This window comes from Rhinolophus sinicus, chromosome 14, assembly GCF_057876585.1.
Source record: "Rhinolophus sinicus isolate RSI-liver-muscle chromosome 14, RSI-T2T, whole genome shotgun sequence".
In the NCBI taxonomy this organism is placed as follows: domain Eukaryota; kingdom Metazoa; phylum Chordata; class Mammalia; order Chiroptera; family Rhinolophidae; genus Rhinolophus; species Rhinolophus sinicus.
Window position 1 is genome coordinate 6,325,462 of NC_142514.1, and position 27,672 is coordinate 6,353,133.

General features: G+C 57.3%; 1 protein-coding gene across 2 annotated transcripts; it reads left to right on the forward strand.

Moving 5' to 3' along the window:
* The first annotated feature begins 3,098 nt into the window (after positions 1–3,098).
* On the forward strand, positions 3,099–27,672 carry TMEM201 (transmembrane protein 201). 2 transcript variants are annotated; one of them, XM_074334090.2, is made up of 11 exons: positions 3,099–3,325; positions 10,103–10,223; positions 10,830–11,024; positions 12,284–12,460; positions 13,723–14,075; positions 14,735–14,938; positions 20,379–20,611; positions 22,623–22,694; positions 23,306–23,602; positions 24,330–24,467; positions 25,598–27,672. In XM_074334090.2, the coding sequence occupies exons 1-11, from the start codon at positions 3,213–3,215 to the stop codon at positions 25,693–25,695; spliced, it is 2,001 nt and encodes a 666-aa protein (XP_074190191.2). In that variant the 5' UTR covers positions 3,099–3,212; the 3' UTR covers positions 25,696–27,672. The 2 variants fall into 2 exon arrangements, with proteins under 2 accessions (XP_074190191.2, XP_074190192.2); XM_074334091.2 differs by lacking the exon at positions 25,598–27,672 and having other exon boundaries at positions 23,306–23,598; positions 24,330–24,464.

Below are 27,672 nucleotides of genomic sequence, written 5' to 3' on the forward strand. Positions count from 1 at the left end.
TTGGTTTGTGTCCTCTTTTATGTTCACTGTACTGTAAACTATAGCTAGGGACTTCCGGGAAACGTAACCCTAGAAAAGCCGAGAAAAGCTCTTAACATCAAAGTATGCTTGTTTTCTAATCTGAATATAAGATCTTGTACTGGACGGGCAAGAATTGTCATGTTTTGGTGGCACTGGGCAGACCAGAATAGACTCCTAGCTATTTTCCTCCTTTGTACATTTCCAAGTCTCATACAGGTTGATAATCTAAGCTTTCAGGCTGCTGAGGTAAAAAATAAAAAAAAATAACATCAGTGCAACTTTCTGACTCTAGATATTTTAAACTTTAAATATTTTCCTGAAGTTATCCTCTATCCCCAATTTTACCAAAGGCAAGAGTTTTAAAGAACTGCCTACCAGTAGCCTTGCTCTTGGACGTAGGTTCAGAAGTTAAGCCTGGTCCAGCCCAGGTGCTTGGTGTGTTACAGAGCAGCCTCCCGAGTGGCTTGAGCATGGCAGGTGGTGAGTAACAGACACTCCCTCTTGGGTCCTTGACCCTGTTCTCTGGTCTCGACTGCGGAGAAGAGGAACATGACACAGGTCGATTGCAGGCCCCTTGGGGAGTTTACTTTTATTCTGACAAAGTGTTGGTGTTGTTTACATACCCTAGTTCAAAGTTAAAAAAATTTTTTTTCTAGAAATGAGAAATTATCAGAATTGCAAGTACCCTCCCCCCCATTTAAAAAGGAAATTTAATAAAGGACAAAAAGGTAAGACAGACAGCAGGTAAGATGGAGTCTTCCATCAGCTCTTTCACTGGAATTTGCATATATTGTACATGAGGTGATTTTTCAATCTGAATATCTAGAAAGATATTTGACTTTAATAACTGATGCACTGGAGTTTCAGATTCAGTTGCATATACTGTGGTAAGGATGAGAGGAGATTTTCCGATTGTATTTAAATCATGTTTAATTTTGTTCCCTTTTAGTCATAAAGGAGGTTGGTTAATGGTGTTGAGCTCTAGTATAATTTGCTTCAACTGTCAACCACTATGCACAAGTCAAAATTAGTGACTTTAGTCAATCTTTGGTGTTTCTAAACTGCATGACAATGAAGAGATTTTTGTTCCAGGACCTCACTGTAACTGCTTGATCGTGGCACTTGGCAACATCTTCCAATTTTAATATTGATTTTAAAACCTGAATTTTTCCTCAAGATTTCATCTAATATGAAGGTTGAAAATTAGGTTGCTTAATATTCACTCATTGGGTAAGAGAATTATCTGGAAATAATATTTACTTATACATTCTTGAATTAATAAATTTGATGTTGACCTAGCATAAGTTACTTCTCTGCTTGCTTCTCCTGCCCTGAAATGAAACGTGAGCTCCAAAAGTAGGATGAGAACAAGCAGGAAAAAAGTGATGCTTCCTCTACAAAGGGGCACGTTCGATTTTTAAATGAGAAATACCACTGTTTGTGCTATTAATGGAGAAATCCCATGATTTATTTCTCTCTTCTCCACAAGATTAGTCATTGGGATTTTGCTATTTTTAAAATAGTGCATATTTTTAAAAGTTTTTTATATATAAAAGACTTTAAAAACCCTCATTGCTTACCCAGTGTGTGCCAAGCACTGTGCAAGGGGTTATGTATTTTCTCATGTAATTCTGACAACCTTGTGAGGCAGGTATTATCGTCCACATTTTCCAAATGAGACGCTGAGGTTTACACAACTTGCTTGACGTCTTGGAGATGGTCAGCAGTAACCTGACAGTAGGTTTGTACTGCTCGTTGAGTAGATTAATGCAATGTAGAGGGGACATCTGAGCCTGTGGAATGATCTGACCCTGAAGCCAAGGTCCAGCAAACCATTCCATTCATTTCGCTTCAGGATTATGTGTCCACGGTGTTACACCTGAACCAAGTGAGAGGGACAGAACCCTCCCTTTGAGTGGGACTCTATGCAGACTCTGAGTCTCCCTTGGAAAGGGAACAGAGAAGGGTACTTAAGCACAATGCCCCACGTTTAGGGGGCAGCTTCACTGCTGTTCATTCTGTTGGGGGGCGCTCCAGGCTGCTGAAAGCAGCAAGACTGCAAATGAAAGGCCTTTGCCCTGACAGCCACTTCCAGAACAAGGGGCTTCCAGCACAGACTATAATCACCCCCCAGGTTTCATGCCCAGCTCCCTTCCCTCTCTGCAAGCAACTCTTAGTTAATGCACATGACTAGGGTGTGGGACCAAGTAACTGGCCACTGGAAATCCCAAATAACCCATCACTGTCCACAACAGGAAGAACTCTTAATGGTCACCTCAAAAAACACTGGAAAAGTTGTGGGAACACAAACATATATGGTGTAATTAAATACAAATATTTCCTACTCGTTCCTTTTTAGTTATAAAAGTAATTGAGTTCAAATCAATAATACTAATTAAAACACTGGCGTAAAATGCATTTCCCTGCTAATACCACCCCCACAGGTAACTTGGCAGTTCAGTTAACCATTCTCTACTTCCTACAAGTATACACGGGTTTATTTATTTAAACTTAGGATATTATAGAAATTCCTGTGCACGTTGCTTATTTTGAACAGTGTATCAGCCTTCCAGGCCAATACCTATAGCTCTGGCATTCTAATGTAGTTGCATTACGTTCAGATGTATGGCTATCCTATGATTTATTCAAACTCGTCCCTATTGGTAGACATTCATGTTTCTATAAATATAATCACGTTTCCATAAATTATTTTGGACCATTGGAGTGGCTTCAGTGGACGTGGCTTAAGGAAGCTGTAACTTGCAGCAAACCAGCCCTGCGCGCATAGGCCGTGTTTGGCTAGGCCTTGGGAAGATGGAACCAGCAGGAGCAAAGACTCGTTACCAGCCCTACGAGCAGCCCGAGATGCTAAGGTTGGCGGACTTTGCGGGAGGGGCCGGGCGAGCGCGGCGGGAGCGGAGGAATGCGCGAGGCCCAGCTCCGCGCCACCTTCCACCTCCCGACCTAAGAGGGCGCACTCGGGCCGCTGCCGCGGCTTTCCCCGGCGCCCCGCCCACCGGGCTCGCCCCGCTCCCCGATTGGCTGCGCGGCGGGAGCGCGCCGAGTCAGGGGGCGGGCCCGCGCCGGCTACAAAGCGACGAAGGTCACGGCGCGAGCAGGCGCGCGCCGCCGCCCCGCGTCCGGCATTCGGCGTTCGGTTCCGCCGCCGCCCGTAGCCTGCGCGTGGAGCCATGGAAGGAGTGAGCGCGCTGCTGGCCCGCTGCCCCACGGCGGGCCTGGCCGGCGGCCTGGGAGTCACCGCTTGCGCCGCGGCCGGCGTGCTGCTCTACCGGATCGCGCGGAGGTGAGTGCGCGCGGCCCACGCGGCCTCGGCCCTTCGCCCGCTGCCTGCCGGCCGCCCGCCACCCCGCGGCCCTCCCGCCTCGGCGGGCTCCGGAGCCGCACGGCGCCCCCCCGCCCGTGCCTGGCGAGGCCGCAGCGTCGCGTGGGGGCCAGGCCTGTGTACCCACGTGCTAAGACCCGCTCTGCGTGCACTGTCCCCCCAAAGAAGAAGATAGGGTTTGGAATCCTTATCGGGAAGAGGACGAGGAGTGGATTGAGGACTCCAGGGACGCCTGGTGGGCGAGGGCGGCCCGCACGTGGGTTACAAACTTCCTCCCCCACGGAGACCTGTGCTGGCCGAGCCACGGGGTCTGCAGGGCCCCTTCACCGCCGCCCGGGCCCACCAAACTCTGCGTGAGCATCGAGCGGGGATCACACTGCGCTCGAACTGCTTCCCGCCCTTAACCCCTCTCCCTGGAGCACTTTGGGGTGGCATGAAATTAGGTGGCACCTTCTGATCTGTATACGCTGTCTCAGGAGTTGTTCTAATCTCACGTTAGCCCATTTCAGAGTCGCAACCCCCTGCTCCCCCTAGAGAAGCTGAGGAACAGAAGAGCTAAGTAAACATGAATTATAAGAGTCTGGTTGTGATCTGCAGCTGCCTGGCCTTGGAGCCTGCATTTCTAACCCCTGGGTTATTATATTGCCTCCAAGAGTGAGAAACGTACTTCAGAGATGTTTAAAATGGGCTGGGGCTGCTGCTGAGCTGGTTCAGGGCTACCACCGGCCCTGGCCCAGGCTTAGACATCGTGCCCACGCCCAATCTGAGCTAGCCTGTCTCATGGACCTCCGTGGTCAGGGATGAAAAGCTTACTGCTGTCTTGCTTCAGCGGGCGCTCGGGCAGCCCAACCTTTTCCCCAACTGAACCACCTTCCCAGGGGACGGAGAAAAGGTGGGGTTGTGGAAACATTTTGGGGACACAGTGAGTAGGATTGTAGCTATTCAGCGAGGAATGTGAAGCTCAGATTTGGGGCAGAGAGGCGAAGGCATTTGCCCACAGTCACTTGGCAGCCAGTGGCGGAGCTGGGATTTGAACCTGGGTAGTCTCGCTGTTCTTCCTTAATCACTACCACGTACCGCTTCTCACTGAAGGGGGAAAGGAGTGGCTGTGACTGAGTCACAGGCTTCCTGGAGGAGGAAGGGGTAGGAGGGACGTCAGCTGTGTCTACAGGATGAGCCAGACTGGCAGGCTGATGAGGGGGTGGCCTCCAGGGGAGGGCAGCCTGGGATTGAGGGATCCCCCAACTCAAGGGGTCCCTGAGAACCCACATGTCTGCGTGTCCCGGTTCCTGCCCAATTTCTGGAAGCCAGAGGGGCTTGTAGGACACGTTGGTTCAAACCATTCATTTTATACCTGAGGTGATTAAGGTGCTGAGGTGCCAGGTGATTTGCTCCAAGTCTCAGAGCACGTTGACAGCAGAGGTGGATATGCTGCTGCAGCCTCCAGGTTAACCCGCGATGAGGGAATGTGCCCCAAGGAGCAGAGCCTGGGCTGTTCCCCAACTTTGCAACACCTCGTGTGTGGAATGTGGCTAGAGTCAGACTGGGTTTGCTCACTGGGTCTCCTGCTCCCCTGTGTTGTGCTGTGGCTGTTCTCAGGGGTCCTGATTCCCCTCCTGGGCCGCCAGCCACAGCTTTCCCTCTCCCGGAGACAGAAATCTAGGGTCTTGGTGCAGAGTCGGGCGAACTGGCACAAGGGGAGCCAGGAGAGTACCTGCAAGGCTTTCACTCCAGCGGCACAACACCCGAGTCGTGTGGCTGACATTGGGACGTGTTGGTTGGGCTGAGAAGGACCAGCCCTTCCCAGGATGCTCTGAGGTACTCACAGAGCGTCGGCGTTTGTCTGGGGGTCATAAATTGGCCAGTGTCATGATTCGAAAGCAAGACGAGCCCTGCAGAGACTGAGCCCTTCTCCCTGTAGGGGGAACGCTGTGACAGTGAGCACTGGTACCTTTGGCCTCGACACAGGTTTTGAGTGACCCTTGGGAGGGCATGTGAGGAGAGTTGTTTAGGGAAAGCGACTTGGCCTGGTGGGTGTTCGTGGGCTCAGCACAGAGATGGAGGGAAGAGTGGCCGAGGAGCCCCCGGAAGATGTCCCCTCCCTGAAGGGCTGCAGTGTTCCCAGAGCCTCAGGCAGGGCCAACCTGACTTCCCCACAGGAGGATTCTCCTGACCAAGATTGTTGTTGATGATTTAGTGCTGATGACACGGGGAAGGGCCCGTGTGCTGCCATCTGGTAAAACCTGGAGGGCAGGTGCTACTGTTCTCCCCATGCTACAGCTGAGGAAACGAAGGCTCGCGAGGTCGGGCTTCCTGCCCTAAGCAAGCCTGGTGCTCTGCGTCCTCCCGGAGTGCCTTCGCTACCCTCCACTCGCATGGCAGCCCACGCTGTCAGCACTGTCACAGGGTGGATGGAAGCCCAGATTACACCTCCCTGGGCTTGCTCGCCCTGGATCCAGGTGCTCATGGTGGCCCCCTGTGCCTGTCCCACCCCCGGACTCTGCTGCTCTGCGTTATGTCCAGAATCCGTCTTCTGCCTCCACATCTCTGCTCAGGACCCCAGGGACCTCCCAAGGCACCCATAGGTGTGTATTGGATTGTCTACTTCGTCATGTTGGGAGATTGAGAGGATGCAGCCTCCAGGTTAAGTAGCAGGGCCTCGTCCTGGCACCCAGAGTGCCTGTTTCCTGCTTACCCCTTCCACATTCTCCTGGTGCTGCCCTCTGGCTGAGGGACGCCGCTCCCTGGACGCACGCTGGGTGGTCCTCCCTTTGCCCAGCAGCCCTGCCTATTTGCCGTCTGCTTCTTTTGCCCTGCTGGCCAGCACACCCATTCTTTAGGGTGACAGGCATCTATCACCACCTGCCCTGTGAGGTTGTCGTTCTTGTTCTTATGTCCAGGTCAGAAGTGGAGAGTTTGCTCATTTCTGCCTCTGCAAGCCTGCCTCAGTAAACACGGGGTGCACTGAGGTGAACGGGGTGGTCCACCCGCTTCAGGCCAGGTCTTCCCCTGGAGAGTTGGGTTTGGGGGCCTTCTTGGTGTGGCAGGACTGCTGCGGACTTAAGTGTGTTCTGCCTGGAGGCCCAGTGGATCCTGGCTGGCATTTTGGTGTTGCTGTGGCTGCAGCCCAGGAGGCACCTTCTCGGATTCTCCCAGTTGGGTAGGACGACATGTGTTGCCCACCAAAGGCACAGAGGAACCGGTGAGGAGCCATCTAGGGATCCAGCAAGGACCCCCTCACATGAGGCTGGGCTGGGTGTCTTCCTGGCCCTGCCAGACGCTGACTCCTTGGCCCCTAAGGGAACCACGTCTGACTCAGAGACCGTATTCCAGAGCCCACCGGGCCAGGACACGTTGCCCAGGGTCACAAGCTATGTGTTAGGCCCCTTTTGGAGGAGACTGGGCACTTCTCAGGGCCTGGTGGAAACTAGTTGACACACCAGCCTCCCCCAGACTCTCAGCCCCCCCAGACACTCAGCCCCCCCAGACAGGGACTGAGCCCCATCCTGTGGCCCCTCCCGGTAGCACAGCACTGGGCTTACAGCAGGTGCCCAACCTCTGGCAGGGTCCTGGGCCAAGGACCTGGAGTGCAGCCCTCAGAGCGGTGGACTCACTCCTAGAAGAGAGAGACACACACACACACACACACACACACACACCCATACCCATCTGTAGGGAATGGCGGGATGTCAGGGCACGAGCTTTGTTGTAACTAAGCACCCGTGTTCGGGGCTGACGAGGTGGTCTGTTATTAAGGGCACGTGTTCATCCTTTCCCTTCAGTGTGTGTTTGGGGCTTGTGCAGGGCTGGGGCCAGAGCATGCGGAGCCCGTGGCTCCTCCCAAGGGGCCTCCTCTGGCCCCAGCAGAGCCCAGGAGCTCAGTGAGGGTCGTGGGGGCTGGGTGAGCAGCTACTGGGGCCAGAGCTGCCTCCTGGGGCGCCCTCTCCCGTCAAACTCTCTATTGCCTGTGTTACAGGGACATGCTGTCTTGTCACATCAGACCTGTCTATCACTAAGAGGGATTTGTGTCAGAACCTTGCTGGGGCAGAGGTTTTGGCTTGGGGGAGAAGTGGCTTGAGGGGCTTATGAGGGGAGCCGGGAAGGGGGGCATTTCCCTGAGCAAAAGCAGGGCCTTGGCTAAGCTGGCTCAGAATAGATTGACCCAGACGCTCCTGTCAGGCCAGGTGGAGGTGGGTGCAGGCCCAGGCCGTGGAAACTGTACAAGCTGTGAAATCGGCTGTTGAATGCAGCCCCCGGACACGTTCCATTCACCCACGTGTCTAATGCATGAGCCGCCGACGCTGGTGTGTGGGGGCTGAGATTCATCCCCAGCTCCCATCACTTCGCTAGTCCGTCCGTGGCTCACAGGCTGCGGACCCTTGCAGGGCTTGCCCCAAGGGAGCCGTGATAGATGACCACCTGAGCTGTGGGCCCCATCTGGCCAAGGTGGGCGCCAGCTGCTCTGGCCACAGGAGAACGCCCCCACCCCCAGCCCTGAGCAGGGCTTTCCAAGGGCTGAGAGTGACAGGAGCTGGAGCCACAGGCCCCAGGGACCAGGGCTAATCGCCCCCTTCCTGCCACTGGCTTCCAGGCCACGCTGATTTCCCTAGCAACAGAGCTGGGGCTTCAGAGTGGAAATGATGACTTCCTGGGCGGGAGGGGCTGCGCGGCTGACTGGACGAAGCCGCGGTTCCTGCAGGCCTGCTGTTGGTCCCTGGGGCCAGTGTCTTTGTCCCCTTCCCTGTCTCTCTCTTCATTCATGGGCTGCCAGCTCTTCTGCTTGGCTTCTGTCCAGGGGCTGGGTGTGGCGTGGTGGGGTCCTGGGGTGAAAGGGCTGAGGGGCCCCGGGGGGCAGAGGAGAGAGGTCACCGGCCTGCATCCTCACCCACTGAGACACGCCCGTGCACGTTTACAAAGAAGCCTGTAAAGCGGGTACAACTTAACAAAGAGAACCCAGTGCAGTGCTTCGTGGCCCGGGGATGCCCAGTGCTGGTATCTCAGCAAGCTGTGTCCACACCTCCAGCCGCGGCGGTGCCGCCTCCTTCCAGCTCTTTGCATGAAGCCCAGTGAAGCTGTTGCTGCTGAGATGACCACCTGCCAGGCTCAGCGCTTTCCTGATTCTCCCATTGATCCTCCCAGCAGCCTCTCTTTGGGACAGGGATTATCATTATCCCACTGGCCAGATGAGCAAGTGAAGTGGAGGTTCCGAGAGGCAGAATGACTTTCTCCAAAGGCTACCCCGTGAGTGACCCAGGTGCCACACTGCCTGGTGCTGCTCTTCCCAGCCCTGCCTTCTGGCTCCGTGCTGTTGACACGACATGACGGTCCCTTGTCCATTGTGAGGACTTTGGCCTGAGCTAGGGCATGCAGTGTGGGGCCGCAGCTGTGGGAGACAAGCCAGGGTGCCCTCTGCACACCCTGGCCCCGTCCCTGCACGGCCTGCTTCCCTCCCCTCTGTCCGTCTCCTCTGGCTTGGGGAAAAGTGGGTTGAAGGGCTTATGGGCAGGGGGGCATTTCCCTGAGCAGCCGCCTCCACCCTGCCCATGTAACTCCCAGGGCCAGGCACTGTTAAACACTTCCCATACGCTCCCCTGGGAGGGACATGTTCTTGTCCCCAGTTGACAGGTGATAAGACTGAGGCTTGGAGAACTCTCGTAAGTTCTGCTTATGGTCAGTGGAAGGGCAAGGCCAGGAGGCAGCTGCAGTGTCTGGAGTGGGAGCCCTTCTTTCAAGGGACAGGATAGTGCCAGAGCTGGCCCCTCACACTGCAGAGCACCTGTATGTGTCTTATGTCGGATCCTTGTAACGCGTGGACGCCATGGCTGCCGGGATCTCACTGTGCACACGCGGGCTGAGGCTGGGAGAGGAGGAGCGCCCTGGGGCTCACATCTAGAAGTTGGCAGAGCCGGGGCTCTGGGTCCTGCAAGGTGGGGGCCGTACCGCCCTGGTCTCTGTGTGGTGTGGCTGCCCACTGCAGCAGGAGCCAGGCACACCTCCGGAGCTGGGGGCGGCCTCAGGCAGGGCAAGGGGGCAGAAGCGTCAATGCCAGGCCCCCCGGAGCTCACGCAGCTGCTGCCTGTCACCCACGTTGTCTAGATTCCGAGGACTGGAGGGGGCTGCTGGGCAGTTGTCACACCCCGTAGTCAGTGAGGGGGACACGGGCCCAGAGCGCAGATCCCCTAGTGTCTGGGCTGGGATTATCCTGTAGCCCTCACCTGTCACCACATGAGTGGCTGGCCCTCTGTTCCCTCCACCAGGGAGGGCTGGCCCCAGGCTAAGCAGCTGTCACTAGTCCCTGCCCCTCTGCCGCCTGGGCCTTCACTCCTGGGGACTTTTCTTATGTGAAGCACAGAAGGCTCCTTCCATCTGGAAGCTTCCAGGGAGCACCATTTCTGCAGCCTCGTGGGGAGGGAGGGTGGTCCCGGAGCCTGGTCACCGTTGGCCCTATGGCCTGACCAGCCTGGGCCCCTGGTGCCTCCATGTCTGAGCCCCGGGACACCAGGGGCATGTGGCCCTGGGTCCCCTCATGGGCATGCTGGAGCCAAGTCTCCAGCTGAGCTGCCCCCCACGCTGGGGCTTGGAGGCTTTGCCTGGGGGGCTGGGAAGCCTGAGCCAGTGTGGCCTCCTGCTGGTCCTCCTGGTGGATGCTAAACGTCCGGTCGAGGCCCCACCGGCCTGCTTGGTCTCCCATTGAGCAGGCGACAGTCTTCAGGCTGACTCTCCTCTCCTTGTCCACAGGACGAAGCCGACGCACACCATGGTCAACTGCTGGTTCTGCAACCAGGACACAGTGGTGCCGTACGGGAACCGCAACTGCTGGGACTGTCCCCACTGCGAGCAGTACAACGGCTTCCAGGAGGTGCGGCCGGGCCCAGGGCCCTGTCCCTCACCACAGCCCTGCGTCCCTCCTCTGAGGACGAGGAAACAGGTTCAGGGAGCCAAGGTGACTTGTGCAGAGTCACACCGCTAAAATTGGCGAATTGGGGTTCAAACCCTGATCTCTCTGGCTCACACCCGCTTTCTGCTTTATACTAGACCGGGGTCGGCAGGCTTTCTGCACAGGGCCCGGGAGTGTTTTAGGCCATCTCTGTGGAGCCGCATACAGTGTATAAACGAGTGTGCGTGGCTGTGGTCCAGAGAACTTTATTCACAAACACAGTGGGCCAGCCCACAGGGCCGGGTTTGCAGTCCCCTGCACCAGACCGTGGTTCCAGCCTGAGCTCCTGGCTGGGGCCTGGCTCAGCGTCTTGCCTGTCGGGGTTCCTTGTGAAGTTTCTTTGGAAGAAAAACTTCTGCTGTTTGTTGCATGTAAAGGAAGAAAGAAAGGGGATGCTTGAGCTCTGCCACCACTTCCCGGAACGTCACCCTTCGGGGCTGCCGTCCTGACACCAAGCCTCAGCCTTGGGGAAGCTCGTGCCCGTTGGGCCGGGGCTCCCCCGTTGACTTGTGCCCCCTCCTCCCCCAGAATGGCGACTACAACAAGCCGATCCCCGCCCAGTACCTGGAGCACCTGAACCACGTGGTGAGCAGCGCGCCCAGCCCCTGCACCCCCGCACAGCCCCAGCAGTGGGTGAGCAGCCAGGTACTGCTGTGTCGCAGGTGCAGCCACCACCAGACCACCAAGATCAGGCAGCTGGCCGCCTTTGCGCCGCGTGACGAGGTGAGGCCGGGCCGGTAGGGGACGAGGAGGGGGGTGCTCGAGAGCAGCCTGGGGGAGGCACGTGGCTTTTCTGTCCTGAGGGCCCGCAGGGCCCCCTCCTCAGCCTGCCCCCGAGCTGGCTCCACGTTCCGGTGTTAACCTTCTGTCTCCATTGGAGCACACTGCTCGTTCTCCCTCCGTCGCATGGTCCCTGGGAGCATCGGGGAAATGCCAGTGCCCGATGTCCAGGGGGGTTTGTCCCTGGATAGGGAAAGTAGTTCCAGCTGGGGCACGGACTCATGCTGTCTGTGTCCCTCTGAGTCAGGCTGGCTGGGCAGTTTGCTCTGGAGTTGGTAGAGGAAGCTCCTAGCTTCTGGGAGAGGAGGGAAGGTGGAGGCTGCTGAGAGGCTGGGTGTTAGGAGTTCACCGCCCCTGGGCCCGCCTTGGAGCCCAGCAGCAGCCGTGTGGTCTCGCTCATCCTGACCTCAGGAGCTGAGGCCCAGAGACATTGGCTTTCCCAAGGCCCCGCCTGAGAGGGATGGGGACGGGACCGAGGGCTAGGCAGGAAGAGGTGGGAAGCTGCAGAAAGAAAGGAAGGCAGGTATGACTTGGCAACCAGGGGGCTTTTCTGGCACCTTTGGTCCCAGCAGGAGATCAGACTGATAGCCCTCCCAGCCACTGCAGACTAAGATGTTTGGCTGCCCCGGAAACAGGCAGGGAAGCATTCCTGCTTCCTTGGGAGGAGAGGATGGGTGGGACTCGCAACTTCCAGGCTATTTTCGAAGCCCCGATGACCCTGCAGCTCCCACTAAGGCCCTGGCTTAGCCAGCAGCTCTCTAGTACTTTCTAGACCCTTGGGTTTAAGGGAGGGGTGGCCCTGCCTCTGGGTTGTCCATCTACCCAAGTCCAGGTGGTGGCAGCCCAGAGCCCCCTCCATTGGCTCACCACCTTCCTAGAGCTCGAGGCCACGAGCAGGGCCTGAAGTGGGGACTGCATTTGGAGCTCCTAACCCCTAAGGGCATCCCCTGAAGCAACAGAACTTGGCTAGAGTGTCTCCCATCATCTGTGGGCCCTTGGTGTGTCCCAGGCTCAGGGCCAACCCTTCCTCCCGGTAGCTCACGTCACTGTCCTCAGTTGTCCTGTTGAGCAGCAGAGGAAGCAGGACCAGAGTGGGGACAACTTGCTGTGGTCACCCCACATGTCGGTGATCCCAGGTTCCACCCACTAGACGGGCCGCCTCGGTCGTCCCAAGGAGCTGAGCGCCTGCCCCTCCCGCACAGGCCAGGTACGACGAGGAGATCGAGGTGTACCGGCACCACCTGGAGCAGATGTACAAGCTGTGCCGGCCGTGCCAGGCGGCCGTCGAGCACTATATCAAGCACCAGAACCGCCAGCTGCGCGCCCTGCTGCTCAGCCACCAGTTCAAGCGCCGGGAGGCGGAGCAGAGTCACACACAGGTCTGAACTGTGTGCCCACAGGGCACAGGGGGCATCGCGGCCCTCCAGCTTGTGCGGGAAGCCCCTTCACAGAGGCTGGGCCCCAGGGAATGGAGGGCAGCTCTCCAGAGCTGAGACCCTTCTACCAGGGAAACAACTTTCCCGTGGGGCCACGTTCCCCCCCGCCCGTCCCCAGGCCCCTTTGTGTCACCAGCCAGAGCTGGTGTCCTGAGAAAAGTGGCTCAGTGTCAGGACGCACTTGTGTTTGCATCCTTGACGGGGGTTTTGAGTTGCCGACACGTGACATTCGTTCCTCACAGCACCCTTGTGGTGGGCACACTCGTGGGCTCTGTGACGCCCATTTACAGCGGTGGGAACCAAACAGGGAGGTTAAGTAACTCACAGAGGGCCAGTCGCCTGGTGTGCGGAGGCCACAGGATTTGAACCCAGGACCATCTGGCTAAAACTCATTCATTTTTATCACAGTATTCAGTTAATGGGATGTTCTGATTTTTAAAATCTGATATAGTACAAACGGATTTAAAAGTAAAAAAAAAAAAAAACGCCCCCCAAAGAAATCCCTTCTCCCACCCCCTCAGGTCACCAGATGTGCCATGTCCAGTGGCGTGAGGTATGGCCGGGCATCTGACCACACACTCCTGTTTGCACAGCAGGACGCTCGGGCCTTTGGTTTTCCTCCTCACGGTTGTGTTCCTAGACTGAACCACTTACTGCTGTATTTATTTAACTTCGGCCACAGTTACCTACAGAGGGTGCCAAGAAAACGTGTATGTTTCACTTGTAGCCATCTTTCGTTATCGGTGTGTTTTAATACAGTTGTTTCCTTTCTTAAAATGTATATACATTTTTTGGCACCATCTGTATAGATTTATTATAATTCCAGTTAAAAACACAGGAGGAATTTTTGGTGCGAATTTGACAAAAGGATTGCAAAAGTTATTTGAAAGAATAAGGTCACCATAGTATCAAAAAGATTTCTTTAAAGAATACGGTAGACGCCTCGCCACATGATGTCTTTTACAGTGGGGTGAAGGAAGGCCCAGAAGTGGATGGGTCGATGGAACTCCCCAGTAAGCTGGGGACAGCCGAGAACAGCTGAGACTTTAGGGCACAGGAAAGATGGCATCTCTGACCATCAAGAGCCGGCTGGGTTCTTCAGCGAGTGCTGTGGGCCCTGGCCAGACCCCCACACGCAGGGTGGGCGTCGGGAATGGCTGTCGGTGGCTCTGGCCGTGTCACTGAGCAGTCTCTCCCTCCCTCAGAGCATCTGCTCGTCCGCGGCGAAGGCCCCGGTCCAGGTCATCGTGCTTCGCGCCCTCACCTTCCTGCTGTGTGCCTTCCTGCTGGCCACCGCGCTGTATGGCACAAGTGACCCCTTCGCCCCGGGGGTCACCCTGCCCCCAGCTTTGCCACCTGGTGGCAATGGCTCCACCACCCCTGACAACGGCACTGCCCCTGGGGCTGAGGGCTGGCGGCAGCTGCTGGACCTGCTGCCAGAGCACATGACAGAGAAGCTGCACGCGGCCTGGGCCTTCGGGCAGAGCCACCAGACGGGCGTCGTCGCTCTGGGCCTGCTCACCTGCCTGCTGGCCATGCTGCTGGCTGGCCGCATCAGGTGCGTGTGGGGCCAGGTGGGGCGGGGGTCTGCCCCAGATTGCTGTGACTCCTGCCTTGGGGCAGGGCTCAGTGGGAAGAAAGTGCTGGGGCTGGAGCCAAGAGGGCCTGCTGGGCATGCAGCCCTGGGCCGAGCCCCACTGTGGGCACAAGATGCGTCCTCTTCCTCAGCAGCTGGGAGTCCAGTGGGCGAGACGAAGCAAATGACTTGCCTTAGAGGGGGCAGGCCCACCACTTACTGCTGTGTGCTGGGGCCACCAGGGCTGAATCTCCTCGCTTCTTCACCTCCGACTCTGTCTGCAAAGTTGGGGTGATAATCTCCCATGTCGTGGGCTGTGGGAGAGTCAAGCGGGGTGCCCTTGGGCCCTTGCTTTTCCTCCTGGTGCAGCTGTAGACCCTACCTGTACCAAATACTATCCACCTCATCTCAGTGACTGGGGAAGGTTCCTTAGTCCCATTTTACAGGCTAGAACACTGAGGCGCAGTCATACAGCGTATTCAGTGTTGGAGGTGGGATTGAGAGGCCCGCACGCTCCTCTTGGCCCTGGGTTCTGTCCTCTGAGCAGAGCCTGGGTGGATGAAGGAGGCAGGAAGTGGCAGGACCTGAGGGGCCTTGTCCTGCTGAGACGGGCCCTCACTCCACCCCCAATTTTCCCGTAGGCTGCGGAGGATTGACGCCTTCTCCACCTGCCTGTGGGCCCTGCTGCTGGGGCTGCACCTGGCCGAGCAGTACCTGCAGGCTGCCTCGCCCAGCTGGCTGGACACGCTCAAATTCAGCACCATGTCCCTGTGCTGCCTGGTGGGCTTCACGGCAGCCGTGGCCACGAAGAAGACGACGGGCCCACGGAGGTTCCGGCCCCGAAGGTCAGAGAAGCAGCAGTGATTGCGGGGGGAGGACAGATGGACGGACAAACCCAGAGCTTTGCCCCCAGCCCGGAGCAGGGCACCTCTGTCTCGCGTCTTTCTTAACCTGCCTTACTCTCTCGCCCCTACCCAGCCCCCGTCCTGGCCCAGCCCCTCCACTTCCCTGGGAAGTCGGGCCCGCCCTCTCTTTTCCTTTCCAGCACCAATAAGCCAACCTCTAACCTGAGGCACTGCCTGAGTGCCCTCTAGCTGCTCACCACTGCCACCACCTCTCTGGCCAAAGACTCCCTCACTGCCCCAAGGCCACAGCACAGGTGATACACACGCACCTGCCTGTGACCTGTGTTTTTCTGCTGGTAGCTCCAAGCATCCCCATCCTGGCCGTGGCCCTTTCCTGTCTGACACCATGGGATGAGGGTTGTGGGCCTACTGTCTGCTTCTTTCACCTTGTGCCATCTCTGAGCCCCTGACACAGGAGCTGGTGACAGTGGCTGCAGGCTGGGCCCTTGTTGCATGGCCTGACCACTCGGCTAGCTTGATATGGGCGGGTGCTGCTGAGCGGAGGCCAGAGGAGAGCCCCCCCCCCCCTTCCCCACATCACTTCTCTGGTCTGTCCCTTTGGTCCTGCCCATGGCCTGGCCGGCTCTGCTGGAAGCCAGTGGAACCAGAAGGAGGCGGGGCTGCCCTTCTGGGGCCACTGCTCAATTCCCACTCCGAGACCTTCCTGAGACTGCATTATCCCTCAGCCTCCTTCCCTGAGAATGGAGGGTGCAATTCTGGGGCCCCGACTGGCCTTGACTATGAGTTCGTGGGGCGAGGCCCTTCTCAGGGTGGACAGTAGAAAATCCTGCTTCTCCTGTGGTCAGTATGTTTCTCCTCAACAGCCAGGCTCTGGTGGTGGAAGTCTTTCCTTTATTCATCTAATTTTTTGGTACTACTGTGGGTCAGACAGAACTAGGGCACGCACACCGTGCCCACTCTCCTGGAAGCCCCTGGCTCTGCCCTAGAAAGACAGGACCCCACCCTCACAGCTGGGCCCTCCACTTGCCCCTCTAGGGACGGGTTCAGGCTTCCTGGGCCATAACTGCCCTAACTGGCTAGCAGTGTAGGGCCTAAATGGCTTTCATTGGCCCCGCAACCCCCCAATGCCTGGGATGGCCCCAATTTTCCTCCACTCCTCCCGACCCCCCATGATGCCTAAGAAAAGATCTGATTGGCACGCAGTAAGTGGCCGAAGGGACATGTAGGCCATGATGATACCAGGTCACTTTCACCTTGTCACTCTCTGGCCTGTCAGTGTCACTCCTCCTCTTGCCCCTAAAGCCCTTCACGGATGGTGCTGAGATTCCTGCTTTCCACTCTTCTCTGGGGAGGGCCAGTGCCCCGCGAGGGGCTGCCTCCTCCCAGAGTCACTGCTCCAGGGGAAGGGGCGGGTGTGTGGCACGGACCTGGTACGAACTGTGTGGTCCTGTAGGTCTCCACTATTCCCAACCTCAGTTTACCATCCATGAAGTGAGAGAGAAAGCCCTTTCCAGGACCTTTAAGTACTGACCTCAGTGTGGACATGCTCTAGGAACTGAGGTGGCATCCACATACAGAGGAACTTGGCCTCGGGGCTCCCTCCAAGGGTTCCGGCAGGAGGGAGGACCAGTGTTGTCCCCTACCTGGCGTTTTGCATTCTGATGACCCCAGAGCCGGCTATGCACTCCCCCCAGCGTCCGTGTCCTGCTCTCATCACTGAGAATAAGCGTCCCTCAGGTGTGGCCCAGAGCGCTAGTTCTCCATGCTGTACATTGGCGCCCAGGGAAGGCAAAAACATGACACATGCCTGAGGGCCACACTCAGCAGGGGCCACTGACTAACTGGGCCTGAGAGGCGGGTGGGAGAGTGCACTGGCCAGGCCCCAAGGAAGCCCCCGGAGAGCAGGAGAATAGCGCCCGAGTCCCACCATCACTAATCCTTGTGTTCACGGGGTCCCCATTGCCTGAGTGAGCCCAGGTGGGTCAGGAGCTGCCCTGATGAGCTGCATGGCCTCAGACAGGGCCCTGCCTGGCGGGACTCAGCTTGTTCTATGTGAGGGTGAGGTGGAAACCCACTGACAAGGTGGGCGGAGTGGGGATGGCAGCCAGGACCTAGTCCTGCTGGCCTATCTGTCCAGCCCTTCACCCTAGTCAGCCTGCCCGAGGGGGGAGGAGGCGGCACTCGCAGGTGGGGAGCTGTTGATGTTTCGCTCTGCGTGCCCCTTTATCTGGAGTCTCCTGTTCTCAAGGAGACTGAGGGCGTGATGCTAATTACTGCTTTTCTTGGCGTTGAGTAGAAGCAGGACGTCTGTGTGTATGTGTGTGTTTTAAGTTAAATTATTTATAATAACCAGAAGCAGCTGTCTTGCTGGCCAGGCGCCCCTGCTGAGCAGACGTCTTGCCTGCCCTCTAGTGGGGATGGGAAGACACCCTCATGAGATGAACCTCAGAGGAAGGCTTCCTAGCCTTTTGCGAGTTTTGTGCAGCTTTTTAAAACTACCCATTTGTCCCTTAAAGTTCCGTTGCTTCAGGCATATTCCAGCACCTTCTGATGTTATTGGCAATAGCCAAGGAAGTGTAGGTGCCACTGGGATCGTGGCTTATTAACTGGAAATGTGTCACCCCGCCAAGTACCTCTCTCCCCTCCACCAGGGACGACCCCGCAGACCATCCAGGGTCAGGGTGACTGTCCCTGAGATGTGAGGGAGGTCACGTGGCTGTCTTCTCCCTCCGGGCTGGGGTCCCCACCCCGTGCCGAGCTGGCTCCTCCAGTAACACTTGCCCAGGAGCAAACCACCTCGACGCGCCCGCCCCGGGAGGAGCATGTGTCCCTTCTGTCTGTGACTGTTGCCGAGTCTCGCGCCATCTCTCTGGTCGTGTAGTAGAACTGTGGATGACTGTCTAGTGACCCTGTATTCACTGTAACCGCAACTCCTGGCCATAGACTTTGTGTGTTTGATGCTGTATTTTAAATAAATGCCTCCGGGGCCCTACTTTTACCGGTGGGCGTCAGGTACCACGTCTTTTTTGTTTTTTCTTTCACGTTCCTTCAGAGGCTTCTGTGCCAGGGGCGGGGACTCTGGGGTACAGGCGTGCCCCCAGGAGTCGGGTTTGGGAGCTGGCGACATGGGCATTGAACAGCTCAGGGCCCAGCTGTCCTCGCACGCCCTGTTGGTGGTATTTTTCCCCCTCCCAATAAACTGCTGCTTAAAACGTCCTTGCTCCTTCCGCTCCCAGCCTGGATTGGGATTGGGTTGAAAAAGACCGACTGTCCCTCTCAGTGTGTCAGATGGGACGTTGTGCAACTACCCGACTCCACCTCCGACCCCTTTATCCGGTGGACTTGAACTCTAGGCTGAGGGCCTATTCAAGATGGGGTTTGAGGGTGCAAGGCAGTCTGGGGGCCTCTCCAAAGGAAGCGTCGGTACATTTGAAGCTCTCCAGAGCCAGCGGAGATTGGGTCCCCTTAACAGGAGGCTCCTGGGGGACTGTCTTCTGCAGATTCATGACGAGAGTGCACACTTGGCGTTTTACAAGGATCGTCTAGTTGAGTGATGTCACTGGGTGTCACAGCAAGAGGGATCAGACTGAAGAATGGTCTCTCCCTCAGTGCCAACATTTTTAGTGGCATCCATCTGATTGGGAAGCACGCTGTGACAGGTGGATGGGAGACTCGGGTTTTCAGCACTGGGGCGGCTGCGGGTGTGAGTAGGACCTGGGGAAAGTGGGGAAGAGCTGGCGAGACCCAGCTTGCCTGGGCCACTGACCACTTCTGAAAACCCGCAGCCCAGCTCACACCCTCTCCTCTCTTGCTGCTTACCAGGGGTGGCCCTCGGGAGGGCTGCCCGGTGGGGGTGGGCACAGGAAGCCCTGCAGAGTCCTGCTGCCATCTGCTGGAAGGGCCTGGTGTCCTGCTTTTGTCAGGCCGCTCCTCCACAGGACAGACCTGGGTCCTCTGGGAGGTGCGGACCCCAGCAGGGGCCGTCTCGTGCGTGATTGGAGCAAGCTGGCAGAAGGTCCCCGTGTGCCTTAACTGCCCCTGCCTAGTTTCCCCCGTGCCATCCTGCCGAATGGCATAATTCTAGAATGACAACGCAAAGTAATAGCTTCTGTTTAGAGGTGGAGCCTTCCCCGATTGTCTTGGGGGCAAGGAGGTGGGTGTCAAATGGGCTTCAGGACGGGCCAGCAGCTGGAGAACAGGCGTGTCCAGCCTGGGGCCAGCTGAGTTGGCCAGAGCCTCCTGCAGATTGGTTTGATGTGCTCCTGTCTCGATTTCCCCATGTTCTCTAAACACTGGGCCTGCCTTTTGGTTCTGAAATCCAGGTGGCCTCCTGGCCCTTCGGAAGGCATTAAAAAGGTCTCATGATCGTCTCATGATCTCCAGGAAGGCAAAAGTGACCCCACACTTTCCTCATTAAGCTTGTTTAAAGGGAGGGACAGGGGTGAAAAATAGCAAGGAACTCAGCTAGTGACGCCCGAGCGTTGGGTCGTGATGGGTACAGGGCGCGTCCCTTAGCTGGCCTCTGCTGCAGGGCCTGAGCCAGCCTGCCCGCCCGTCGGCACACTGTCCATAGGCTCTTTTGTCCCTTGGGACCGAGGTAAGGCTGGACCTCCCGCAGCTCCGTCCAAACAGTGGGCGGACTAATGTATTAACTGTCTCTGTCCCTCCCTTTCTGTAATCAGTTGCCTTAATCAGAAGCATGGTTGACATTCTGGCTTGGGGCCACAAGGTCCTGTTGTGTGATTTGTACCATTCTCGAGTTAAAGAGACACTGTCACCTTCCGTCTTTCGAGCAGCCTCGCAGTCGCTTCTGGGTCTTTTCTAAGTTCACGTTTGGCTTGTGTCCCGCTTGCCCTTCCTGGGAGTCCCACGCCTGGCCACCTCCACCGCTGCTCCACAAGTGTCTTTAGGTTAATGTCCAGTGTCTGAGGCCAGAGAGCAGCACCTTGGAATCGGGCTCTGGGGAGCAGGGGGCTCCCTGAGCTTGGCCGCTATCAGGAGGCTCTGGGCACGAGCAGGAAGGGTAAGGAGAAGCCCGAGGCCACCGGCCTTCACTGAGAGCCTGGCATGGGACTGGGCGTTTTTACTTCAAGGCGAAGGGTTGGTGTGAGGTTAGCAAGGGCGACAGTGTCACTTTAATACCGAGAGCCGTAGTGGAACTAGTTTGCTGTGAGGCTGAGGGCGGTCGGAAGGGGCATGTGGGGGAGGGTCACGCTGGCACCTCCCAGCCACCCGATCCTAACGGTGTGAATGTGGTTGGACTGCTTTTCTGCTTCAACTAACGCACGCCTCCTCTGGGACCCCAACTCAGGCCCCACCTTGCACTGGGGGAGAGGGGACGGACAGCTGGGCGAAGGCCGTGTCCAGAGCCCTTTGGGCTGACCCTCCTCCTTCTCCCCTGCCCGGTGGGCTCTTGCAGGTACTTCCCAGGAGACTCTGCTGGCCTTTTTCCCACTTGCCCCAGCCTGGCCATGTCCTGCCCGAGTGTCACAGGCTCTTCACCATCTCTGTTCATCCCCACCCCGCCTGGCTTCCTGCCACTCGCCAACCAGCAGCTGTTCCGCTCTTCCCGACGGGCCTCGCCCTCCTCGCTGCCAGGCCGCCTCAACCGAGCCCTCTCGCTGGGAACCATACCGTCTCTGACCCGAGCAGGTAAGAGGCGCTCGGGCGTCAGCGGGCTGTGGGGCCAGGGCAGCTGGTCACAGGGACTGCATCTTAGTGCAGCGTGGGAGGCGATGCAGGAGGGTGGTTGGAACTCCTGCTGTAGAAACAGGCAGGACTGAGTTCAAATCCTGTAGTGTCCACTCAATAGCTGCCCTTAGCCAAGGGACCTGACCACTCTGAACCTCAGTTTCCCTCAAAACCAGTGAGGCCGGTCATAGAACCCGCCTTGTAGGCGATTGTGAGGGTTAAATGAGATGATGTAGTGAGAGTGTTCAGACACTGCCGCTGAGCTCCCAGGTGGCTCGGTTGGTTGGAGCGCATCCTCTCAACCACAAGGTTGCCCATTCAACTCCTCGACTCCCGCGAGGGATGGTGGGCAGCGCCCCCTGAAACTAAGATTGAACTGGGCACCTTGAGCTGAGCTGCCGCTGAGCACCCAGATGGCTCAGTTGGTTGCAGCGCGTTCCCTCAACCACGAGGTTGCCAGTTTGACTCCCACAAGGGATGGTGGGCTGTGCCCCCTGCAACTAGCAACGGCAACTGGACCTGGAGCTCAGCTCAACTAAACCCTCCTGGAGCCCTCCACAACTAAGACTGAAAGGACAACAACTTGACTTGGAAAAACTCCTGGAAGTACACACTGTTCCCCAGTAAAGTCCTGTTCCCCTTCCCCAATTAAAAAAAAAAGAATTCTTAAAAAAAAAAGTGCTCAGACAGGCAGCGGCATCCGTGGGGTGCTCAGTAAATGTCCGCGCGCTCTAGGTTTTCTTTTTCCACCGTTCTTGCCCTCAGTATTGCTGCCACTGTTCTTAGACCGCCGGCCTTTCTATGTGGTCCAGAGGGCAAGGATTCATTCAGTCACATCTACTGAGCACTTGCTGCACGTTACCCTGGAATGACCAGCCCCTTGTCAGTCACAAGACTTTGTCTCATCCCTCACCTTTTTTTGCAGGATCTCCCTGGAAAGTCCACTGTAAAGTCCACCCCGTTTTCCCTACTCATCACTGGGGGAGCTGCTGCCTGGGCTGGGTTTGCCTCCCCCTCGGGGGTGGCCTGGGGCTATACCACGGGATCTGGTCCTCTGAGCATGTGGGTGCAACTTGGTTACACCGGGCTTGCTAATGTAGTCACTGTCTCCTTTAAGCCTCTCGACAGCTCTGCCAGGTGGGGGCTCCAGCTCAGTCAGACACCTTCTGAGCCTGTTTCCTTCTGTGACTTGCCCGGGGTCCCACTGCTAGGAGGTGCTGTGTGAGCCCAGTTCAGCTTTTCCTAGCCCTGTTGTGTGCAGCTGGGTGTCCTAGATATAGGGTAGGTCCCACTGCAGGAGGGACAGCTCACGAGAGGACCCAGCTTCGAGCTGAGCGGTGGGTAAGGTTCAAGGCCTTCGGGGGCATTGAAGGTGTGATTGCCCCAAGCATAGGGACCAAGGCTGGATATTTTCTGTGTAGTCAAATGTGGCCGAGCTGCTAAGAGAGAGGAGCGGCTGCTGCCAGCCCTCCTGCCAGGAAACTGTTAATTATCGGAGCCTGTGGCAGCTGAGTCACAGCTGAGACCTGGCCCAGTTCAGGCCCTGGTGTGACAGACCTCTGGCCGCAGCTGAAGGCCAGGGCCCACGAAATGCCCTGGACACAGGAACCTGGGAGGCCCAGCCGCTGGGCTCGTCCCCAAAAGCCTGTTCTCTGGAGCTGCCCACCAGAACCCAGGGCTCCAGGCCTTCAGGGTGAGGGTTTGGGCCCAAGGTGGGGTGGACCCCGCTGGAGCCTTTTGATGACCACCTTGTGGGGAAAGAGGGTTGCAGACTGCCAGGGGGTGGGCACTCTGCTTCTTGGTTCTGTACAGAATGAGATGACTCAGGTTAATCATCCCTCAGGGTGAAAGGCAGGGATGCAAATGACAAAGGTTGGATTTCAGCAGAGGAGGCCATTGGGAATTGAGAGGATATCCTGTGCGGCTGTCATCTCCACGGGCCTGACCTATGTCACCTTTCTTTCCTCTCCAGACTCAGGCTATCTGTTCAGTGGGAGCCGCCCACCATCTCAGGTGTCTCGATCTAGGGAGGTTCCTGTTTCAGGTAAGGAGACTGGAGAGGCAAGAGGAGTGACGGGCGGCAGCGTGTGGGCTGGGGTTCCCAAAGCGCTGTGCAGGGTAGAACGGCAGAGACAGGGACCTGTGTTCAAATCACAGCCCTGTGCCTCCCAGCTGTGCAGCCCTCGGCAAGTAACTAACACCCTTGTGCCTCAGTTTCCTTTTCTGTGAAATGGGTATGATATAATGCTGTCCTCCTTACCAGTGACCACTGGTGGAAATGGCACACTCGGGATCCCACCATCAGCAGAGGGCTTGGATAAGCTGACCTTAAGTCTCAAGAGTTGATTTTTATCCAGGCCTTGCTCTCAGCTGAGGGAGGTACCTGGAGCTTTGGATAGAAATCAGGAGACAGAAAAAAGAAAAAGGAAAATCAGGAGGCGGAGGGCAGGTGGCTGAGGCTCCGTGGTCCTCTCCACTCCCTCAAGTGCCTGGTGGGGTGCTGGCCCCTCCTCGCTCTGTCCCCCCAGTCTCTGCACAGCCCTGCCTTTCTTCCTGGGCTAATAGAGGAACAAAATAGGCCTGGCAGCCTTACTGTAACAATAACGAATGTTCGTGCATTATTACCAGCATCGCTTTTGTCATCCTTCCCTCCAGATTACTTCTCTCTGCTGTCGAGGAGCTGCCCCTCCCCACTCCCTTCCCCAGCACCCTCCGTGGCTGGCTCCGTGGCCTCCAGCTCGGGCTCTCTGCACCACCGCAGGCCCCTCATCAGCCCTGCCCGGCTCAACCTAAAGGGGCGGAAGCTGCTGCTGTTCCCGTCGCCCCCCAGGGAGGCCTCCAGCACCCCCAGCAGCTCAGACGAGCACTTGCCCCACAACAGCAGCCTCTTCACCATTGAGTCCCCCCAGGTCCCGCAGAGGCAGCCGGCGCAGGACGCGAAGCACACTGTGGGTACGCCCCTCTGACCCCCCTCTTTGGGGGCAGGAGAGCCCAGCGGGGTGGGAGCGCCTCTGATCAGTGTGCAATGGTGGGGACAGTCAAGAGGCTACACCGGGCTGCCCTGGGTCTCCCCTAGTGTGTGCGGCCACTCTCCCGAGCGCCAGTCGCCCCTGGCCTGGCTTCTGGTGACCTTGAACCCTCCAGGACATTCTTGGTCAGCTGATTTTACTTTCCTGTTTTGCAATTGACCTGGAGGAGCCTCTCTTCCTTGGGATGGATCAAAAACACATCATGCCCTGCCAGGCTTGTCTGGTAACAGACATGTTTGTTCTGTTCAAATAATGTTGCTCTGCAACGCATTTTCCCATTTTTTAAATTTGGCCTCAGCTTTTGAAATCTAGAACATTCACATGAATGTGTGGGTTTCCTGTGTCTCTTAACTCTGTCAGACGATCTGGCCACACTGGGCCTAAATACTAGCCAGACAGGTAGAAGGGCAGGTTGAGGTCCTATGACCCCGCCCCAGGTACCTGCCCCTTCTAGAACTTTTGCTGTGACTATCATCTGCCAGCACCTTTGGCTTTTGCGTTTGTTGTCCAGGGTGGGGCAAGCAGGTTGGGACAGGCAGGGATGGCTGGCCATGTCCACGGACCGTCCTGGGATTGGAGCTGGAGCCACCCCACGTCTGTCCCTCGGGGTGAACTGTGAGCACCCACTCAGACACCCCTTCTCTCTGCAGACATGAGGTCAATGCCGGAACGAGGCAGCGCCTGCAGCCGCCGCTCCATCAAGAAAGAGGACGACTCGTCCCAGTCATCCACCTGTGGGGTGGACACCACGACCAAAGGGTGTTCAGATGAGCCCGCCGCCTGGAGAGGTCTGCAGGCTGACGTGCAGGGGGGCAGGGCAGCGTGGGGCCTCGGGTGTGCAGCCCCCATCACGTGGTCTGTCTGGGCCCCTGACAGAGAAAGACCCCTCCGGGGGCCCTCAAGTGAGGGAGGGTGGTTACACAGCCCAGCCAGTGCCTTCTGGCTCCAGCCTGTGACTCGCAGCCAGCATTCCCCGTCTCTAACTGGGGCCCAGAGCTGCGCTGTCACAGTACCCTCTGGTCACAGGCGGCCATCTGCATTTTAACAGAATTAAAATTTACTACCAATAAAAATTCAGTTCCTCAGCTGCGCCAGCCATGTTTCAGGTGATCTGTTGTCACCTGTGGCCTGTGGCTGCTTTGTTAGACATCACAGATACAGGACACTTCCACCTTTGCAGAAAGTTCCCCGGAAGGGTGCTGTGCGGCCAGGGCAGGGGCTGCCGGCCTGCACACGGCGCTGAATTGCCTGGGTTCAATCCTGGCTCCACTTGGGGGCCACAGGGCGAGGGGTGAGATCAAATCCTGGTATGTGTAAAGCACCGGGCACCTAGTGAGCTCTCAGCTGTCAGCAAGTGGCTCTGCCCTGGGAGAGGGTTTGTTGTCCAGGGTGGAGCGTGGGCACATGAATGGCACACAGGGAGTTTTCCTGGAAAGATCGTTTTGAGCTGACTGCCCCCAAATCAGATGGGGTCTGGGGGTGTGACCCAGCAGTGTTAAGGCCATGGCCAGAGTACAGACTTGGGGTGGGGACCTCAGTCGGCCACTTACCTCTGATACCTGGGCAGGTTTCTTATCCCTTTAAAGCCCCATTTCCTGTCTAAAGCCATGTCACACCCCCAACCCCATCATCAAGGTACAAGCCCATGACACTTTAGCGCAGTGCCTGCCTGGTGGCATGGGCTTGAGAAAGGCTCCTTCAGGAAGGCAGGACCTAACCAGGCGACCCGAGGTTGGAGGGTCTTTTTAGGGGGAGAGGCCAGGAAAGACCTTAGGGCCAGGTCCTGAGCCCAGAAAGCCCCCTGGGGTCCCATAGCTGTGTCTGCTGGGCCAGGGGGCATTCAGCTGCAGAGACCCCACCCACAGGTTCATCTTCAGACCTTTGCGCCTTTGACTGGGTCTCTTGCTCTCTCTTGAAGGTCGTTTTGGCCCCTCCCTGGTCCGGGGCCTCCTGGCTGTGAGCTTGACTGCCAACGCCCTCTTCACGTCGGCTTACCTGTACCAGAATCTGCGCTGACCAGCGGTCCTCAGCCTCCTGCGCCCAGAGTCCCATAGGGTGCACCCAGGTGCATGCTTCTGCCACCACTGCCGGCCTCAGAGCCCTCGCCGAGGGGCTGCCGCCTCCACCCTCTTCTCCAGGGTCCGTGACCCACCAGGTCAAGTCCTGTCGCCAGGACACCTCCTCCTCACCCAGCGGACTGCAGGGCCGAGCGTGGTCTCAGACCGCACTCCTCTCCGCCCTTCTCCTCGGCTGACATCACTTGTGTTTGGTGCTGTCCCGAAGCCCGGGATCTCCAAGGGGCTGCACAGCCCTGGGGCCCCCTCCCCACGGTCCAGCTCTGCCTGGCAGGAAACCCCTACTACTGTAACTGCAGCAGGAGCCGCCTGCCTCCTGACCCCGAGCCGGGGGCTGTGATCACATCTTCGTACTGTACTCCCCTGTCCCACCGGGCCGCCTCAGGGTCCCCGGGGGAGGCAGGAGGGATGGTCCCTGTGTCACCCGTTCTCGACCCCACCAGGGAAAGGAATCCTCCCTTGGGCACACCACCTTGAGAATGGGCATCCTCTGCCCCGTCTTACCCCTTCCTGTTGGCTCCAGGCTAGGCCTGCCCTGTGGCTCTTCAGGTGGACAGGTGGGTGCCCGGAGTTCTCAGCCCAGACCTCAGAATTCCTGAGTCTCGGGCCCAGCTGAGCCTTCAGGACTAGCATAAGCGCCTCCTTCCGCCCATGCTCCCCTCTGCCCAAGTGCACCCCTCTTTTATTACCTCTGGTGACCTTTTTAGGCAGCAACCTCATTAACCCTGCAAACACAACCCAGGGTTTCTGGGCCTGCTTGTCTGGGCCCCATGCTGCCCCCAGGACCTTGCTGGCCCCTCAGCCCGCAAGTCACATGAGACTGGACCCCCGCTCCTCTCAGCACTGAGACCCCACTCACCTCCCTTTCATTCTGCTGTCGCCATGGGCTGAGTGTGACCTCTTGTGTTCGGGTCACCTTGACTGGCTTTCTTTCCTGTGCCACTGCCCTTCTGACCGCTATCCAACCGCTACTGCAGGTTTGCCCTCCACACCCCTGCCCTGGTGCTGCCCCGAGAGGAGGAAGGGGGAGCCTCAGTCTGGCACAGGGTTCCCCACAGTGCCGTGAGGAATGAGAGACTGCGTGTGCCTGTAGATGTCAGAACCCCCCAGCCCCCACTGCCCTGGGCCTTGGACACAGGTACGGGGCAGTGTGTATACAAGTGTGTGTGTTTCAGTGTGTCAGTGCACGTGTCTGTGCCACTTGGGGAGGAATTGGCTGCCTCGGTGAATTCTGAGACATGCTGGGGGGAGGGAAGGTCATGAGGGCAGGAGGACGGGTCTTCACTATCATTCAGGGATAAAGTTTAATTTTATTTTTCTACACATTTTCGCCAGGTAAGGCATTTTGCTGATAAGCAGGATGCCCGCAGTTCTCCCTGCCAGGGAGGTTTAGTTTTTTTAAGCTTTGGGTGCTTTTTTAGTAATTTTTTTTACCATGTGGGGAAGGAGATTGCTCTGACTTCCCCTCTCTCCTTTCCCCCCACTCCTGTCCTGAGAGCTACTGTTTCCTATCCTGTCGCGCCCTCCCCCCTGGAACATGGGGAATTAGGGGCCAGGGACTGCACCAGGACCCTGAGTCCAACTGCCAGACGTGGTTCCAACTCGGAGGCGGTGTCTCTTGGCCCCCATTTGTATAGTGGGCATGTCTGTCGATTTTTAATTTTAGTTTTTGCCTAACAAAGCCAAACTGCATTCCCAAATACAGTTCTCTCTGAGGAAGCCCCGACACAGCCCACTCCTCTCCCCCCTCTCAAGGCTTGGGCCAGCCTGGCCCCTCTTGCCCGGGACCAGCGGGAGAGGCCGGGCGGGGAGGGATTTGCCTATGTTTTCTTTCAAACGAAAAACACAACCTTATTTTTCTTTACAAAAGCAAAAAAAAAAAAAGGAAACCAAAAAAGATACCAACCTTTTAACTATA

Coding starts and splice junctions, on each gene's coding strand:
- TMEM201 (XM_074334090.2), top strand. CDS start 3,213: ATGGAAGGAGTGAGCGCGCTGCTGGCCCGCTGCCCCACGGCGGGCCTG. Junction 11,025..12,283: donor CCTTTGCGCCGCGTGACGAG/GTGAGGCCGGGC, acceptor CCTCCCGCACAG/GCCAGGTACGACGAGGAGAT. Junction 22,695..23,305: donor TAGGGAGGTTCCTGTTTCAG/GTAAGGAGACTG, acceptor CCTTCCCTCCAG/ATTACTTCTCTCTGCTGTCG.